Source organism: Marmota monax, unplaced genomic scaffold (assembly GCF_021218885.2).
Source record: "Marmota monax isolate L192 unplaced genomic scaffold, Marmota_monax_Labrador192_F-V1.1 WCK01_AAM20220418_F8-fsc00427, whole genome shotgun sequence".
NCBI lineage: Eukaryota > Metazoa > Chordata > Mammalia > Rodentia > Sciuridae > Marmota > Marmota monax.
The window spans coordinates 175,072-195,102 of NW_026693630.1; the positions used below are offsets into that span (position 1 = coordinate 175,072).

The 20,031-nt window shown below is 38.6% G+C and overlaps 1 protein-coding gene and 1 long non-coding RNA gene across 6 annotated transcripts in view; one reads left to right on the plus strand and one right to left on the minus strand.

The window, feature by feature from the left end:
• Positions 1-9,862: 9,862 nt before the first annotated feature.
• Positions 9,863-20,031, plus strand: part of LOC124103210 (uncharacterized) — an 83,155-nt gene continuing 72,986 nt past the window's right edge. For all 5 annotated transcript variants that reach the window (XR_009228245.1, XR_009228247.1, XR_009228246.1 and 2 more), the window contains exons 1-2: positions 9,863-10,007; positions 13,426-13,589. This is a non-coding gene — a long non-coding RNA (uncharacterized LOC124103210). The remainder of the gene's footprint in view (positions 10,008-13,425; positions 13,590-20,031) is intronic.
• Positions 13,852-17,538, minus strand: LOC124103208 (nuclear transcription factor Y subunit alpha-like). Its single transcript, XM_046459708.2, has one exon. The coding sequence runs from the start codon at positions 17,339-17,341 to the stop codon at positions 16,385-16,387; it is 957 nt and encodes a 318-aa protein (XP_046315664.1). The 5' UTR covers positions 17,342-17,538; the 3' UTR covers positions 13,852-16,384.

Here is a 20,031-nt window from a genome sequence, read left to right on the forward strand (position 1 = left end):
AATGTCACCGTTTGCTCTTAATCTTCTCTTGTGTGAAATCCAAGATCGTAAGAGACCAGCAATGTAAGAGCAAGACTGTGTGAAAGAACTTATACAGAGCGATCCAATAGAAGACTTTGATGAGCTGGGATCCAATATAATGCCCCAGAGCCTTTTCATTAATGAGACTTTCAACACCTGTTAAGTGGAAAAGGTTGCATTTAAGCTGAATTATGAATAATAGATATTAACTAAAAAAAATCAGAACAAAAAAATGCATATGCATCATAAAATTGAGAAATTATAGGACGAACATAGTCTGTGTCTTTAGTAATATGATTGGGACTCTAAGCATATTCTGAAAATATTTATGAAATTCAGTATGATCAGAAATGAAGACTGGAAGATTTGAGGGTGTCTAGTATTGGCATATGAAGACTGGAAGATTTGAGAATGACATCCTCTTACTTATTCCTACTAACATTGAGACATCTATTATTGACAATAAGTACCAAGACATCCTAATGTTTGTCATTCCAAAAAAAATAATTTGCTTGGATATTTTATCTGGGTGGCAAGTTTCAGGAAAAAAAAGTGAATATTTTTTCAACTATTCTTTTCTACCTCTGAGAATTAAATTTCTTAAAAGAACTCTGAAAGTATGGTGCTTTGAAATTCATGAGTATAATAATGATGTATTTGTTCTCATCTTTCTTTATTTGGTGATTCACTGAAAAATGCTTTATCCTACCTTCATTCTTGCTCAGAGGGGTTATGTAATGGCAAAAATAATAAAAAATATTTACAGAGGATTTTTATGTGAAAGGTTTAGCATATTTCATCTTCCTTATTATTTTTAACAACCCATAAGTGTATCCTAATCTTATTATTCAAGTGTAGAACTGATACTGAGACAGGATTTAATTTTTCTAAAGTCATACAACTGTTAAGAACCTAGTAAGTAATGAGGATGAGGAATTAAATCCAGATCTTCATATCAAAAAGCAAGCTTGTTCCTGAATTCTATTGCATAGGGATTTGATTCCTAATTCTGATAAGCACAATTAGCTAACACAGTTTTACTCAAATTTCCTCAAAAAATGTAAGCCAACTTCAACAGGAAGTAAAGAAAGCAGAATATTTACTTCTAGTATTTCCCTCTGTAGGTAGACTCAGGTACATTTTAGAGGCCAAGCTCTTTGGGATGGGTAGAAGAAGAGGGATCCAAAATCAAATAGAAATTACTTCCATGGAGGAATGGCAGACTGGGTAGTTATTCTGTCTTATTTGCCTATTTTTTAGAGACCATTTTTTAAATTATCATCTTAGATTTTCAAAATTAACTTCTAAGATGTGGATTTTTCTTTCTTTTTTGGTAAGTATGTAAGCTTAGAAAAAGTCCTTGTGCATCTTCACACTAGATCACAAGACAACTTGGGAAAAGTGTCCCTGCTGTAAAATAGGGAGCTACATTACATGAATTGGAAGGGAGGTGACTCTTTGAAACATTAAGAATTCAGTGCACTGGTCCTCAAATTCTTCCCAGTATCCTGAGGAAAAGAAAATGATGATTCAATGTACAGAGAAATGTGAGAGAATTTAGTAACAAGCATCCAGGTGATGAATGTTTAAAATTCTATGTATTTACTTCTCTACGTCTATCTATTGAAAATTATCAGCTGAAAAAAATAAATTGAATTGAACATTTCCATTGCCATAAAACCCTCAACTCTTAAACTTGTTTATAATAATCTAGACTAAATGTAAACTAGACCAGAGGATCTCACTGGGGGCATTTTGTGTCCCCCTCCACCAGAACATTTGCCAATGTCCGGAGACATTTTTGGGTTGTTGGAACTTCAAGAAAGTGGGGGATGCTATTGTAATCTAGTGGGCGAAGGATAATGATGTTGCTGTATGTTCTATAATGTACTGTGCAGCCTCACGGACGAAGAATTAACTGGATCAAAAAGGAAGTATTGTTGAAGCTGAGAAACCCTGAGTAAAAAAGACAATTGTATAAAAACTGAGCATAGTCTACTTTGAAAACCCAGTCCTTAGAAAGAACACTGTAACACCATTACCTGTAAAAGTTCAGGAAATTCCAAATGTCCTACCCATCTAGTGATAGCTCTGCAAGTTATTTGTTAACAGTCAATTGTCTTAGAATATTGAATTTGAAACTAATGGGAAATTAAAATCACATTGATCTTAATATATAGATATCATAATTAATAACTACTTATAGACTATTAGTAATTGACCTTAGTTATAACTTTACACATTTTTGGTATTCTTTCATAATATCCAAAAAACTACCTAGTTCCCATTAGTTCCACACCCTGCAGGCTCCCCTTTAAGTCCTCCCAGCCCAGGCTCTAAGCCCTATAAATATCTTTCCCAGATTTCTCCATTTTGAGACACCATAAAACTGTCAGGACTGTGTTTTCTCTTGCTACAAAAAATCTAATTTATAAGCTTTGTTTGATCAGCAGAGTTTAGGGATGATGTTCTGAAGAGTCCAACAGTCAACATTTTTCATTTTTAAACTACAAACTACAAAATCTCCATCACCTCTCCAGATTATTTCTCCTTTTATTTTTTTTCTATTGCAATAAAACATTTTTTTTTACCTTGTATCATCTCCAAATTTCTGTAGGCTTTTAGGAAATAATAGCTAAAGATCAGGGGTTGGCAGGAATTTTCTTATTTCAGGCTTTGCTGTCCATTCTGTCCTTCTTGACATTTAGTCACTGCTGTATAGCAAAGGCAGCCCTTAGCTGTACTTAAATCAATGAACATGACACATTCCAGTAAAACTTTATTGAAAAAGATGGGCAAAAAAAAAAAAAAAATGGTTGGTGATCCCTGATGCAGATTGTTCCTCCTTTCTCACTAATAGTCAAACTATCTCTGAGTTAGGATCCTCCAAATTTGACTTCAGGAAAGAGAATGTAGTCTGGGGGTATAGCTCAGTGGCAGAGAGCTTGCTTAGCCTTGCTTAGCCTTCTCATTTGGAAAAATGAGCGCCTGGGTTCAATCCCAGCACTGTAAAGACAAACAAACAAATATATCTCTAATTAAAAACCCACTTTGAACTCTGCATCTTCTCCAATGACTGCGGAGTGTTTACACTTCTTATTTACAAAAAAAAAAAAAAAAAAGAACGGCCAAAATATGCTCTAGTATGTGTTGGTTTATGCCATCTGCTCCTGAACTCCTGCAATCTGCTTTCTGCCCCTGTTTTTCTGTCTACAGATCTCAATAATGGCTTTCATAAAGCTAAGTCCCATGGACCATATTCCATTTTCACACTACTCAAATTCTCAGCAGTAGTCAGTGCTATTATTCCCTTGCTCCTCAAGAAATTCACCTGGACCCCTAGGTCACAGCACTGTTCTCATTTCCCCTACACCATTGTGGCTGCTGCCTTTCCTTTTAGACTAATATCCCATAAATGCTTGATGTTCCTTCCTAGGACCTCACCTGTCACTCAACTGTCTTAAGGCTCATGCCACAGCTTAAATTATTGTGTCCTCACTAATGACTCCTAAATATATGTTTTTAGCTCTTAAATCTGCTTCTAATGCATATACTTTATGTCCAACAGGGTTGGGAAATTGGTTCATGGGAGGTGAGAAAGATCTTACATGCAATAATGGTTGTGTCCTCCACAAGGGTCTGGTACATAAAGAGATGTTCACTACATCTGTGATGGTGGAATTTCACAGGGGAAAGGTGGTTAGAAAGAAAGGTCTAGAAAGTCCCTGGCGGGGGGTGGCAATAATGACACAAATTAAAAAACTTTGCTCTAAGCCCGATTGTCAAACTGTGTTCCCTAGAAATGTAACTTTCCAATATACTCACAAAGTTGCCTCCTTTTCTCTGTCATTACTGCTGTCTAGAACAAATCTCCATTTCCACTTGCCTGGTTTCTCCATTTTTTCACTGCTCACACTTGGACGTCTCTGCACTGTCACTGGAGTGAGCTTTTTGAATTATGAATCAGGTAATGTCATCACACAAATCCCTTCAGTGGCTTCTCAGTGGTCCTGGGATAAAACAAAACTTGTCCTCAGGTCCTATATGATCTGACCCCTTGCCTGTGTTCCTTGCCTTATCTGACAGACATTGAATTTCTCCCAAATATGAAACTTGACTTTTAAACTAGAATTCCTTAAAAATCAAAGGAGAATGCAGCACATGCTTCCAATGTCACACTGGGGCATTGTCTAACAAACGCACAAGGATTATTTAAGTTCTCAAGCAGCATGTACTTATGTTTGACTTTGTCATTTGTCATTTGATGAGAACCCAGACCCTGTGAAGTTGCATGTTAACTTATAGAATTGTTTGGTGGGAAAGAATCTCCAAGGTTTTAGTTTTATTGCCTTGTGGAATATTAACCAGTTTTCTGTTTAACCTAAGCAGTCTGATTTTTAACTTTCTTTTGTATTCCTGATGATATATATAAACCTCTGCTTCTCATTTCTACTTCAACCAAGTTCTCTATTTTTACTGGTTATGTTACTGATTACCGAATTAAATAAAATCTTTGATACAAGTCCATATTTATTTGTATGAGGCTCTTGTTTGTAAGCCATCGAGAATGATGCTTTGACTCAGTGCTGGCCTTCTGAATCATTGGTGCCCAGTGACATTTTGTAACTACAAAGGCTTTGCACATCTACTTCCCATACTGCTTTTTTTTTTTTTTTTTGCTAATTTCAGTTCATTCTTCAGATCATAGCCAAAGTATTATCCCTCCAGGAAGCCTTCCTTGACATCCTTAAAAGCACTAATCCTGAAACATCTCTGCCCCAGTTACAACCTCTTAAGATACAAAGCGCCTTAGGAATTTTATGTGCACTTGAGTGATTATTCAATTTCTTCCCCTACTACACTGTAAATTTCATAAGAATGTCCGCTTTGTTCGTCTTTTATCTCCTGATGCCAAACAGTCCCTGGTATATAAATAATAATACATATTGAAAGAAAGTGGGGGAAAGCAATAAGAAAAGATACTGTGATAAATTGTGGGCTGATGGGATATCAAGGTCCTTCTGGAGAGGAAGTGTACCTGTGCTAGGGGTAGTTTGGTGGTAGAGTGCTTGTCTATCATACACAAGGTCTTGGGTTTGACCCTAGCAATTTGGTTAAAAAAAAAAAAAAGGATTTTACCAGGTATAGGGCATATTCAGTTGCTGGAGGTTCCAAAGGACCACAGATTTGGTGGCTTAACCAACAGAAATGTGTTGAAATTCTGGAGTCTGGACCTCTGAAATTGGTTTCTTCTGAGGACTGTTTCTGTGTCTCGCATTTTCAGATAGTTTCTGGCAATCTTTGGTGTTCTTTGGTTTGTTGATACAATCTTCCTACCCTTGTCTTTGTCTTCACTTGGTATTCTCTCATTGTATCTGTCTTTTCAAATGAACTTTTTTTTTTTTTTTTAATAAGGACACCAGTCACATTGAATCAGAGATCGACCCTACAGTATGCTACATTTTAGGGTTAGGGTTATGGCTCAGTGATAGAATGCCTGCCCAGTATGCACAAAGGTTGGGTTTGACCCCCAGCACCACACAAATATAAAGAAAAAAAAATAGCTTCATTTTTAATCAATGATGACCCTGTTTTCAAATAAAGTTATATTCTGAGATATAGGACTTCAGTTTATCTCTTTTAGGGAGAATTGGAAGGAGGGGAAAACATAATTCAACCCAGAAAACAGTTGGTGTAAAAGCAATATTCATATATGACAGTAGGTTTTCAAATTTTTCTGTTTAGTTGTTTGAGAGCTATTTTTTTTTTTTTTTTTTTTTTTTTAATAGTGCTGGGAATTGAATCAAGGCCTCATGCATGCTAGGCAAATAGAACTGCTTCCTCAGCCCCTGCAAATTCTGTCTATCCTGAAGTCATCTAAGAAGTTTTTGTTGTTGCTGTTTTTTTAACAAAATGAAAACTACAGAATGCTAAAGAAAAGTAATTAAAAAGACTTTAGAAGATGGAAAGATCTCCCCTGTTCTTGGATAGGCAGAATTGTCAAAATGACCATACTACCAAAAGCACTATACAGACTTAATGCAATCCCAATCAAAATCCCAGTGACATTCCTCATAGAAATAGAAAAAGCAATCATGAGATTCATTTGGAAAAATGAGAGTCCCAGTATAGCCAAAGCAATCCTTAGCAAGAAGAGTGAAGCAGGTGGCATCACAATACCAGATCTTAAACTATACTACAGGGTAATAGTAACAAAAACAGCATGGTATTGGCACCAAAATAGACTTGTAGACCAATGATACAGAATAGAGGACACAGAGAAAAACCCACAGAAATACAATTATCACGTACTAGACAAAGACACCAAAAACATATTGGAGAAAAGATAGTTACTTTAATAAATGGTGCTGGAAAAACTGGATATCTATATACAGCAAAATGAAATTCAGCCCCTATCTCTCACCATGCACAAAACTCAACTCAAAGTGGATCAAGGACGTAGGAATTAAACCAGAGACCCTGCACCTCATAGAAGAAAAAGTAGGCCCAAATATTCATCATGTGGGATTAGGCCCCAACTTCCTTAACAAGACTCCTAAAGCGCAAGATATAAAATCAAGAATCAACAAATGGGATGAATTCAAACTAAAAAGCTTCTTCTTAGCAAAAGAAACAATCAGTGAGGTGAAGAAAGAGCCTACAGAATGGGAGCAGATCTTTACCACATGTACATCAGATCTCCAGGATCAAATAACCTAATCAATAAATGGGCTAAGGAACTGAGCAGACACTTCTCAGAAGAAGAAATACAATCAATCAACAAATATAAAAAAAAAAATGTTCAACGTCTGTAGTAATTAGAGAAATGCAAACCGAAACTACTCTAAGATTTCATCTCACTCCAGTCACAATGGTAGTTACTAAGAATACAAGCAACAATAAGTGTGAGAATGTTGGGGAAAAGGCATATCACGTACATGGCTGGTGGGACTGCAAGTTGGTGCAACTGATCTGCAAAGCAGTATGGAGATTCCTTAGAAAACTGGGAATGGAACCACCATTCGACCCAGCTATCCCACTCCTCAGTTTGTACCCAAAGGACTTAAAAACAACATACTGCAGTGACACAGCCCCATCAATGTTTATAACATCACAGTTCACAATAGTTAAATTCTGGAACCAACCTAGACGCCCTTCAATATATGAATGGATAAAGAAACTGGTATATATACACAATGGAATATCACTCAGCATTTCAGGTAAATGGATGGAGTTGGAGAATATCATGCTAAGTGAAGTTAGCCAATCCCAAAAAATCAAATGCCAAATGTTCTCTCTGATAAGGATGCTGATTCATAATGGGGGTGGGGGGGGGAGCATGGGAGGAATGGAGGAAATTTGGATTGGGCAAAGGGAAGGGAAGGGAAGGGAGGGACTATGGGGGTAGGAAGGGTGATGGAATGAGATGGACATCATTACCCCAAGTACTTATATGAAGACACGAATGGTATGACTCTACTTTGTGTACAATCAGAGAAATAAAAAATTTTGCTCCATATGTGTGCTATGAATCAAAATGCATTCTGCTGTCATGTGTAACAAATTAGAACAAATAAATAAATTAATTAATTTTTAAAAATTCTAATATTCAAGACACACTTCCACACCAATTACATCAGAATCTGCGGGGTGGGGGGACATTATTTTTCCAAACTCTCTTGGTAAATCTGTAGCCAAGATCAAGAAGAAAGTCAGTAAGAAACAACAAATAGAGAAAAATGGCTGGTGAGTTCAATGGATATAGTCTTTTGTGTGGCAAGCAATCTTAAGTTTTAAAGTGCAGAGCCATACAAAGATGGACTATTAATTAGGATGCAGATTTTGATGGGCCTTGCATTCATCCTCAGTGACAGACAAGATGCATGCTTTGATCTAGGACTGCCAATCAAATAGCTGTTTGGGTTTTGTTTTGATTTGGCAATACTGAGGATTGACCCCAAGGGCACTCTATCACTGAGCTCTCTCTCTCCCTCTCTTTCTCTCTCTCTCTCTCTCTCTTCAATTTTAAGACAGGGTCTTGCTAAATTGCAGAGGCTGTGTTCAAACTTGCGATCCTCTTTCTTCAGCCTCCCCAGGCTCTGGGATTAAAGGTCAAATGACTGTTTTAGGAAAATAGTTGATATGGTTAGATATCTAGAAGTAGCTTTAAGAAACTGTAAATCTTGGATGCCTGTGCCAAGTAAGACCTAGGGAATCTCAGACTATCAAGAAATGCCTCCAGTGATATTGGTCACCTGGGATTGTCCCAATACATTGAGAAGATAACTGTACATTTAAAATACATTGTATGGAACAAATGTATCTTGGACCACAAATTTATTGATCAAGTAGAAAATCCAATCTTGTTCTGTAGTTATAACTTGGAAAAAGTGCTCTAGGAATACACAGAGAAGTCAAACTGTGAGATTCTTTACAGCTGCACTAATACATTTCTGGGGTAAGCATTAGGGGGAGGGGTGCAGGACGTCTCACACTGAGACTAATGTAGACCAGCTCCTTTTTCCCTCAATGGAAAGACAAGGCAGTTTGGCTGAAATAGTCTGTTAGATAGATAAAAGATAATGGCTAAAGGAGGGAAAGATAAATGAACACAATGCAATTAATGCTTTTGATCTTGTATAAAGCAAGCAAAAGCATTACAGGATAAAGAGGACAAAGAATCTATGGAGAATAGGGAAAGATTTTGAAGCTTTGATTTTTCAGATTTCTGAATTAGGGTATAACAAACGTTGTAGGTGGGACATTAAAGTTAAAATGCACATGGGAGGGATGAGAAAAGATGAAAAAAGTTGCATTTTAGTTGTGTCTTGACAAATTGGAAAGTACATAAGAGAATGGAACTTTTGCCCTGGAGAGAATCAAGTGTGAAATTGAAAATTTACCCTCACATGAGAAGAAGCAATTCTGTCTTGCAATAGATGGATATGGTAGGATGAATAAAAAGAAAGGGAGTTGAATTTAAATATTGCATGTCAATTTTAAAATAATAAGATAATTTGTTATACATTTGCTATTTACTAAGGTAAGATTCCAAATGCTTTCTCTCTTTTCTTCTTCTGTTTATTCATTTATTTATTTATGTATTTGCAATACGAGGGATTGAACCCAGGGATTTGCAGATAGTAGGCAAGTGCTCTATCACTGATACATCTCCAGCCCTCCAAATACTTTCATTACATTCATTTAGGCTTTTTAACCCTAAGAGTTAGATACTTTTGTTTTATTTTACTGAGACATATGAAATAGATACAATATGCTCAAAATCACCATGTAGTCATAGTTCAAACTCTTGAAAACACAGGCTCTTTATTCCTGCCACCCACACAGATTACATCTCCCTAAAACCTTTCACAGTCAGATATCTAAGGTCGACTCGGGGAAGATAGGGGGAGGTGAGGGCTGGCAAGATATGAACATGAAATTCACGTTTTCCAAAGAAGCAGGAAATGTAATATAAAACTATTTTCAAGAAATGTATTTACAGATTTGTGTAATAAATTTTTTAATTAAAAAATAGATTATGACCTTATGTGAATGAGCTTTTTTGTTTTTATTTTTTAAATTTTTTTCCTAAATGAGTGTTTTAATGAGCATTGTGTTCATCCGAAGAAACATTCTTCAGTCAGCTCAGGATTACACTGTATTGTGTTTCTTGTTTCAGATAGGAGAACTAAGTGGCCATTTCAGATACTAGAGATACTAGTGGATTTTCTATTTGACCAAGAGGGTGGTTGATGGAGGTAAAGGTCCCTGTTGTGCAATCTCCTTAACTCTTATCATTGCCCTTTGGCCTGTGGAAGTTTTAATGCTAAAAGTGATTCCTACGTCTGATGTTGAGACTCAGAACTTCAAATAGCTGTGAATGTTAGTCCAGAGAGAAATTCATCATGTGAATTTCCTCTGAGAATTACCGTCCTTGACTTCCTGGAGGAATCGATTACTTGTTGTAGAAGAAAAAGGCAGAGGTATTACTAATTTTCTGGGGCTATAAAACTTTGGGGGTCTAGAGGGGGACTAGGTCATACTTCCTCTCTTTAAGACCAAAACCTCTTTCCAAATGTGTATGAAAAATATGTGTGAAAATCCATCCAAGAATGTCTTACTGATCCAATCCATGTTTTATTGATTTTGTTAGGGAATTTAATTTTTTTTTTTTAGTAGAAGGAGCAATTCTGTCTTGCAATAGATGGATATGGTAGGATGAATAAAAAGAAAGAGAGTTGAATTTAAATATTGCATGTCAATTTTAAAATAATAATTTGTTATACATTTGCTATTGACCAAGGTAAATATATTAATATGAAATCGTGGTCAATGGTGAATTGCTTGATAAAAATGAAAATCTATTTTATTTTATTTCCTCCTTCCTTCCCTCTTCCTTCCTTCCTTCCTTCCTTCCTTCCTTCCTTCCTTCCTTTCATATCAGAGATTGAACCCACTTAACCACTGAGCCACATCCCCAGCCCTTTTCATTTTTTATTTTGAGTCTGGGTCTCACTAAACTGCACAGGGTCTTGCTAAGTTGCTGAGGCCGGCTTTGAACTTGCCACCCTCCTGCCTTAGCCTCCCCAGCTGCCGGGATAACAGGTGTATACCACTGTGCCCTGCCCTAGCCTCCCTCATTGCTTGCAATTATCTCTTCTCAAATCTATTATAAACAAAACCATCCTTTAATACAGAGCTTGTAAGGTGCTCATTGACCCTCGATTCAACATTTCTTTGCTGCATTTCTCCACTGCTTCTCTTATAACCAATCAAATTCCCAAATGGCCAACCTCTAAGGCACCTCGTGTTCTCTGCAGGCTTCAGGTGCTCCCTTTGGTCTGATGTACTTTGGAGAGTCATCACTGATACCTTTGCTTTGTTCCTGTTCTATGTCCAAATTACCTACAAATGCTGCGAGCGCTACCTTCAATGTATGTTCCAACCCTAACTTTTCCTATTGTCTCCCCTCTTCCCACAGCAGGCCAAGCTCTTATCTTCCTTCATTTCCATTTCCCCAACTTCCACGTCCTTAACTCTCCCTCTAGCCTTCCTCAGTCTGACCTCCACAAAATGCTTCCCTAAAATTCTCTCTAGTCCTTACTCTCTCATTCTTTTACCTCTCAGTCTACATTATTTGCTTTACAGTAATATTCATTATCTGAATTCATGTTATTTATTTGTTATTATTATTTGTCTTCTCTCTGGATTATAAACTCCATGTGGCAACGACTTTGAATGAAGAGTGACAAATATTTATTAAGTGATCACATATACCTAGCATTTATTTTACACAAGAGAACAAAGATCCCTGGGAGATGAGGCAGCGTGGCTTTGGGGTTCTTATCAGGAACTGTCTGCTTGTTGCGTCATGTGATAGGCACACTAGGCATGGTGGTGGATACCTGTAATCCCAGTGAATTGTGAGGCTGAGGCAGGAGGATCACAAGTTTGAGTCTAACCTTGGCAACTTAACAATACCCTGCCTCAATAAAGGGAGAGGGTGTGTGTTCTGGGGATGTAGTTCAGTAGTGGAAAACCCCTGGGTTCAGTTCCTACTACTGGCAAGACAAGTAAACAAATGGATGATAGACATTTAATAAAACAGACTTTTCTGGTGTGCCTATCATATTTAACCATGATCCAATTCTGCTTATTATAGCTCCTATAGGAAAGGAAAAAGGTAAAGTGATTACTAAAATTATGCTTGAAAGATAGAAATCCCTAGAATGATGGCAACAGCTGTCCCAAATTAGAACCAAATATAGAAGATTCATGAAAAGATTCCTTGCAGGAAAAAAATAAATAGAAATCATCATTTGATAGATGTTTGACTATATCAAGAAAAGCTTTCTAGCCTCATAGAAAAGTTGAGAGATAAATTTGTGTTTGAATATTAAGAAAGGAAGAAAGAAAAAGGAAGGAAGGAAGGAAGTGAGGAAGGGAAGGAGAAAGGAAAGAAAGAAAGAGATAAAACAACATAGGAAAATGAGACAATTGTTAACTACATAAGAATTGTTGATCAGTGAAGAGTGTCTTTGCTCAGCTGAGAAATAGTTCTTGCTCACAAAGTACACCATAGAAAAAGATTTAATCAAGTACTCTGCAATCTATTGAAATGATATGGGAAGAAAAGCTCTGTAGGGAGTGAGGAATAATAAGAGGAAGCTACTGATACTATCTAAAATTAAAAAGCTAAGAAATCTAATGTAAATTCTATTTAAAGAAATAAAGTTGAACATGACTGTGTCTCTGTAGCAGGAGGTCGGAGAAGAGACCTGGACTTGTAGTTTTGTTTTGTTTTGATACTTTAATTATAAACCTTATAGCACTGTCTGATCTTGTAACTAAATTGTATGTATTTTTTCATAAAGGTAAATTAAGTTCAAAGCAATGAAAAATGAATAAATCATGGGCTGTGTTTCTTTTAGACAACCAAGAAAATGTAAATGTTGGAGGTTATCGGCAATATCAGATTATTTCTATGATAATCATCCTACGAAAGATTTTTTTTAAATATGCTGAGGTGTTATCAAACCTTTAACTCTTGTAGGAAAAATCTATATACTTCCAGAGAAAAGGGTAAGAAAAATAGAGGAACATCACTGATTTAGGGAGTAAAAGTAAGCCAGTAAAAGGCAAGATAGTGAAGGCCCAGAGAGCTCTTCAAACAACTTAAATCCTGGGCAAATAAAGAATTTGGTCAAAATAAATCAATAAAGTATTTAAATTGCTACAGGTAAAAGAATTTAGCACTACCGGGCACGATGGTGCACTCATGTAATCCCCTCGACTCTGGAGGCTGAGGCAGGAGGATCATGAGTTCAAAGCCAGCCTCAGCAAAAGTGAGGCACTAAACAACTCAGTGACACCGTGTCTCTAAATAAAATACAAAATAAGGCTGGGGATGTGACTCAGTGGTCCCATACCCCCAAGTTCAATCCCAGGTACCAAAAAAAAAAGTTAGCTGTCTCTAAATAAAATACAAAATAAGGCTGGGGATGTGACTCAGTGGTCACATACCCCCAAGTTCAATCCCGGGTACCAAAAAAAAAAAAAAAAAGTTAGCACTTATGAGGAAACTTCATAAAATGAAAACAGTCTAATATAGAAAATTATTCTTGTAACAACAAAGGCATGAAGATGTTCCAACTGGGATTTGGTGCAGGGGCCGGTGGTAAACTACCTGCTGAGTAGTTTTGTCTTCCAGTGATCCTGAGAGGTCTCTTTAAACTTGTGTGAAATGACTGGGCTAATGTTTACAGCTTGGTTGCTGTAAACAAGTTGTCAGCAATAGTTTGAATGTGAATGGGTGATAATTAGTATGAATGTTTAAAGTTAATGTAATAAACTGCTCATTAATACTTGTTTCATAAATTGAGTATTCTCTTTGGGACATAGAACAGCCCAGGCACCCTGAAGTAGGAGAACGAGAACAGTAAACCTGATGGTGGATGGTTTTTCCCCTCAACTGAAGAAGGGTCCTGCAGACACATCCTATACCTGCACACAGGTACCAGACACTGCAGAATTGCTGTGGAATGGAAATTTCACAAAACTAAACCGTATGTATGAATGTTTTTCATTTAAATTTATTTTTAAATGAATACATAAAAAATTATACATATTTATGGGGTACTGTGAGGTTTCAATACATGTATACATTGTATAATGTTTAAATCAGGGTGAACATAGCTATCTTCTCAAACATTTATCATTTCTTTATGTTGAAAATATTCAAAAATCATTTGTTCCAGATTTTTTAAATATATAGTACGTTATTGTTTTCTAGAATGGCCCTACTGTGTATTTTTTTTTTTTTTCAGATCATTTTTTAGTATTTTAATAAATTTATTTTAAAAAATAACAATTGCAATGACATCAATGATTGATAGCCTGTACTCCCCCTACAGCTGGGAGAAAACCTATATAGTGAGCCCCAAAGGAAAATCAAGACATTATTAGGCACCCTGTAGCTAGAAAATGCTGTTGGTCCAGTGGCATAGACACTGACACGTTCAATGTACCAGTGCAATTAAAATATATACATTTACAATTATCCTGCAAAAAAAGAAAAAAGCTCTCAAGAAGTGACACAACTATGCATCAAACCAATTATTCATTCATCTGTTCGCTCTGCATCATTGAAGTCATCACTGCAGTCACAAGGACAAATGAGTAGAATAATTAGTAATAAAGGAAAAAAAATCCAAAGGTCAACTCCCCTGTTCCCACTTTGTGGGCTATTATGGTGTGCAAAAAATAACCATTATAAAAGGGTCATGAGCTATCTGAAATGCAGTGACAAAATGACAACTGATGCATTTCATTTCAAACAAAAGTCAAACTTGCCCCCCTCCATGAAAAATTCAGTAACAATGAGGTTGGTATTACTATGTACAAACTTATAGACACAAATAAATAGTATTTTAGAACCACCATTGGCTTCAGCACTAGAAATTAGGTCTGAGGAATCTCTCTCTAAACTCTCCATCTTAGACTCCTAAACTAACCCCAAGATAAATTCCTCATCATCTTTAATGTTATCTGAAAAAACTGGGGTGGTCTAATTTCTGAAACATAAAAGAGCCAGAAATTTCGAGTGAGCTTACCAAAGAGTCAGCCCTCTGACACCTGGAAAGCAGGAAAAACTACTAGATTCCCGGATCTAGGAAGATATTTCACTTCCAGTTTCCTTTGCATAGCTCTATACCTCTATTTCTACCTTTACTATGGCCTCCCCCTCTGATTTTCTCTTCAAAGGGTTTCTTTTCTGTCCTAATGCATTTAGAGTGATATCAAGGATGCAATCTTTACTCTTGGTATTTAAGACAACCCCAAATGGTCTTCAGAATTATTGGATTTTCCTTCTTTGTTTCCAGAGAAGGCAGCCAACTCTTCTGAAATATCATCTTGGTTCTGTCTCCCAGAGTTCAACACCTGGAAAATAGATTTCTGAGGTCCAACTCATTCTGGCAACTGTGGCTCAGTTCCTGACCCTGCAGGCATCTCTACTTTTTTCCAGACTGTAGTTTATTCCTATAGTATGGGTGCAGTGTGAAAACCTTTCTGCACAAGGCCTATGGAGAAAGGGGAAAACAAATGCAAATGGCACCAAAGAATCAGCTGCCATGGGAAGAATAAGAATGTCTGCTCTCTGGAGCCAGCACAAAATGCTGCTGGAATGAGGCCAACATCCACATCAAGCTATAGCAGGTAACCTGGACTATGTCCAGGACAGTGTGTTTGAATAGTGCTTTCCTGGCCCTTTGTCAAGGACTCAATCTCAAAATTCTCCCTGGCAGTACTTGTAAAAAGGTTTTAGAATAAATGTGAATTAGTCTCTTCATCTTAATGATCCATTCCAGGTACTCATCCACTGGAGGAGAATCAAGCTCTATGACAACACCTGATAGGTAGACTACTCTTTCTCTTTCTTCCTAGACTGAAACACTCTTCTATTCCCCAAATGTCATCAAAAAGACTACACTTGAAAATCTGTAATTTGCCTCTCTGTTTAGGAATTACTACAGATGTTTTCAGTGCATCAGCACAGAAGTTTTTGAAAAGTTTTGTTTTCTACTTAGGAAAGGCAGTTTCCAGTTCCAGGACCCTCTATATTGTCTGAAAAGTAGCCACAGCAAGACCTATGGTCCTGATGACCTGTTAACAGAGACAAGCAGACCACAACTTGTCAAAGCTAAAAAGAGAGATTCAGCAATGTATATTTTAGCTTCTTCAAAATTTTATCACTTTATCCCTAGAGTCCAAAAATATGAACCCACAGAGATTCTTATTATTACCACAGATTAGATGGCTGTATCTCAGAGAATTTATTGTTTTCATATCACAGTATGGAACTTTCTTGCTCAGAGGCCATCTGAATACAAAGTGTCTATTCAGTTGGTCAGCCTGAGATCCCCCACCAGAGGGATGGATGCTATCTAGATTCCATGGGAAGGAATGAGCTGCGGCTTCCCTGACTGCAGTTCAGGTCGAGAAGGATGTTCTTCCCTGCTGAGATGGCTGGCTGGCTTCACCAGTCAACATAAGTGCTTGTATACTGCTGGGCTGGCAAGTGTCTCCTTGTATCATCCTAATCCATGAAATGTCAAATGTTAAACAGTCTAAAATAGGTCCTGACTGAAAGGGTGAGACAAAGGCTTGCAACTTCAATTTGCCAGACATTGCTGCAATTATAATACTGAGCCACTTATTAAAAACTAAGTGGTTTCTGTCCTGTAGAAAAGGGCAGAAGTGATCGTCAGTGTCCCATTGGAAGAGTAGATCAATTTCCTGGAACAGTGGAAAACATCGGCAAGGAATATGACCTGGATCAGCTCCATCATATGGCCTGGGGTTAGGAGACTCGAATTATCTGTGTCATTGCTTCTTCATCAGCTTGGTTTGGATCCTGCATATGGGGACTATCCTTTTCTTTGGGAGAGAAAAATCGTCCACCTTCACCACGCTTCCGAGCCATGGCATGACGGTGCCGAGACTCATGCAGGTATTTCCTTCTTTCCTTTGGAATTTTCCCTTCTGCTTCTAGTTTTGCCCGAGCTTGCCTTCTTTTGAGAATACGGTGGTACTGTTTGGCATTCACATAGAGGGGCTCTTCTTCAAGCATCTCTGCTCCAGGTAGGGGGATTCTCTGGATAGCAGGGACAGAGCCAGCTCCAGGCACCATCATGACCATTCCTCCTGAATTGACCACATTGCCTGCCACTGGTAATGTAACAGTGACAGTCCCTTGTCCACTGCTGGTTGTGTTGGTATTGGCTCCTGTCTGAACAATCTGTGCTCCTGCCAAACTGGCTGCTGGGATGGTGATCATGCCTGAAACAGGGACTGTAACTTGCTGGAGAATAGTACCATCTGCATTAACTGGCTGGTAGACAATGGTTTGCCCTTCAGCAGTCTGTGCCACTTGCTGTCCCTGAACAGCAATTTGCTGTTGAGTCTGAGTCTGGCCAGCAGTGACGGCTGTCTGAGGCTGCTGAATGATGATCTGCTGGGTCTGACCCTGCTGTCCCTGGACCTGCACAGCCTGCCCACCCTGGATTTGGATCTGTCCAGGTGGAACCAGTTGTATCTGTTGCAAACCCTGTGTCCCAGAAACAGGTACTTGCATGATGGTTTGACCTTGTCCCCCGGGGACAGCCTGGACCATAATAGGTTGGCCAGTTGATGTGATTAATTGGCCTCCACTGACTTGCACCATTAATGGTTGGCCCTGGACCTGCTGCTGAATCTGTCCAGCCTGCACAACAATCTGCTCTGTTGAGCTATTGCTATTCGCCGTATACTGTTCCATGGCCCCTTCCAGATAGAATCCTGTCCACAGTGAGCTTCACTTTGGAGAGCCTAGAAGCCTGTGAGGTGGTGCACTCCGTGCCTCGCTCCCCTGGTTCGCTGCCCGCGCTGATTGGCTCCAGTACCGGACCCCGAAACCCAATCAGAGGCTCCAGCCGCCGCTGCCGCCGCCACTGCCGCTGCCTCGCAAAATGGCGAACCTGAACAAACCCTACTGTGTATTTTACCAAGTAGTTGTGTAAACACTATATATAAACATTACATATAAATCTGTGGTTCAACCTAAAATTAAACTTTTTTGGAGGGAAGTTTCCAGGAATTGAACTCAGGGGTGCTCCACCACTGAGCCACATCCCCAGCCCTATTTTGCATTTTATTTAGAGACAGGGTCTCATTGAGTTGCTTAGCGACCCGCTTTTTTGCTAAGGCTGGCTTTGAACTCATGATCCTCCTGCCTCAGCCTCCCAAACCGCTGGGATGACGGGCATGCGCCACCACACCAGGCTTAAAATTAAACTTTTGAGACCCACCAAACCACTGGTTTGTATAGAATCTCAATGGCACCAGGATATGTGCTTTTACTTTGGGTGCCACCTTATTCCAGTGAGGTTTCTCACTGTTTCTAAAAGCTGCCATGAACAGTTTATGCCTCCATATCAGTATGGCCTCTGCCTGCTCTTCTTGCCAATCTGAGGCTCACTGGAAATTCTGTCCTCCTGCCACAACAATACTGAGCAACAGAATAGCACCAAAACCTCCAAAGCCCTCAGGGGAAGGTCAGGAAGACTGGAGGTTCGTGAATTGTGGCTGTTTTCTAATCCACGCTCTTTCCATGCTTGCTACCCTCCACTCATCCATCCCACTGTGCATCCTCAGCCTTTGGTCCCATCATTGAACACACTGATCACAAGGTGATAGCTGTAGTTCAAAACCTTACCCTCCATCCAACAAGATATGCAAAGTAGAGGTGAAGCGGTTTTTATTGAGATTTCCTACAACTGTCATGACCACCTATTGCCACAGCTAGACGGCTGGAAAGCAACCAAATTTATTAGGATTACAGCAATAATAGGAAAACACCCTTAGCAAGATCTAATAAGGTTGAAATGGGATGCTAGTGAAGTGTACCTATAAGGTTCTAGAGCCTGTGCCTGGTGACATTGAAACAGGGGTTTGAAAGGCATAGAACTGGGCAAAATTTAAGATGTTAGTTTGGGACTGGTGATTGCGCTGAGTCAAGGATTCTAAACAAAGGTTGATGAGCACCCGCTTGCTCTTGATAATCAGGCTATTCCAGGTGGTTTGGGTCTTACTTTGATTTTTCTTAATATTCCTTAATACCTGGGTAGGACATTAGGTTCATTGCAGTTTTCATTTCTTAGGAAAGAAAATGTTTCCTATCAGTTTGTGGGAAACAGCCCCTTACAGCTTCCTGGGTCATACACGGAAAGAAAGAAAGCAACATGGTGTGAGCTTTACTCTGTATCCGTGTGTGTGTGTGTGTGTGTAGAGGTAGAGTGTCACACAATGAAACCCTATTAGAGGTGCTACTCTTTTCTTTTTTTGGTTCACTCCCATTTGTGTTACTTGGGTGGATCATTTGGCGGGAAGCATTATTCATCCTCTTCCTGTCCTTGTTCTCTCCCACTTCAAGTCAGTGGGCCTCTCTAATGTCAACCTGCAATGGTTCTTTGGTGTTAGTTCTCCCTTTTCTCTCTGTGCCAGAGCCTGCTAGAGACAAGTGTTAAATTTTCAGGAATTTTCCTACCATATTGACATCCCATTCTTACTCTGAGATCAATAATGGTAGATGTATTAACATTAGAGAAATCAGTGACCCCTGTAAATTAGGACCTGCACCCCAATTGGTTGTTAAACATTTACCAATTCATTTCTGCTTACTGGAGCTAGTCTTAAGAAAATATTCGATTTCATTACTCATTTTTCAGAAAAAAAAAATGCCAACGACTTGTTGAACTTAAATATTCGTTTGGTATAATAGATACCATGTCCTCTAAGTCCTCGAAAGTTATACAGGAGAATACAATTAGGATAAACATGAAGAGTTTTAAACTGCTCTTTGACTCATTGACCTTGGCCCATGTCTTGTTCTTCTTTTCAAATGATGATATTAGTGTTTCAAGATTTCATGAGTCCTTGACCCAGCACAGGCTGGAAGCTGACAAAAGCAGATCAACTTGCACAAGTAGATCATCTTGTCTATCTGATTTATTCAGAGCCTCACCCTTAGTCAAGTCCTTGGGGGGGGGCGGGAAATGTGTAATACACAAACATCCTTCTCCTCTGCTTCCATTCTCTTTTGTGCATCTATATACCCTTTTTCACAAACCGTGTTTCCACCCAATCTCCAGGTTACCTGTTCAAAGCATCTGCAAACATGCTTGGTGACTAAATTGGTGCTCAGAGATTGGCAGCTTCTATAATGCACTTAGAAAATTATTAAATGATATGTTAGGCACTTAGTTTCCTATGACTGCCTGTCAAAACAGAGTCTTACAAACTGAGTAGATTAAAGAGAACAGAAATTTTCAGGCCAGCAGCATGAAATCAAGGTGTTGACAGGGGAGAACGTTCCCTCTGAAGTTCTTGCCTCTTCAAGCTTCTCGTAGCTTCGGGAGTTCCTTGTGACTGTGTTTCACTGGACTCATCCTTGTCTTCACATGGAGGAGA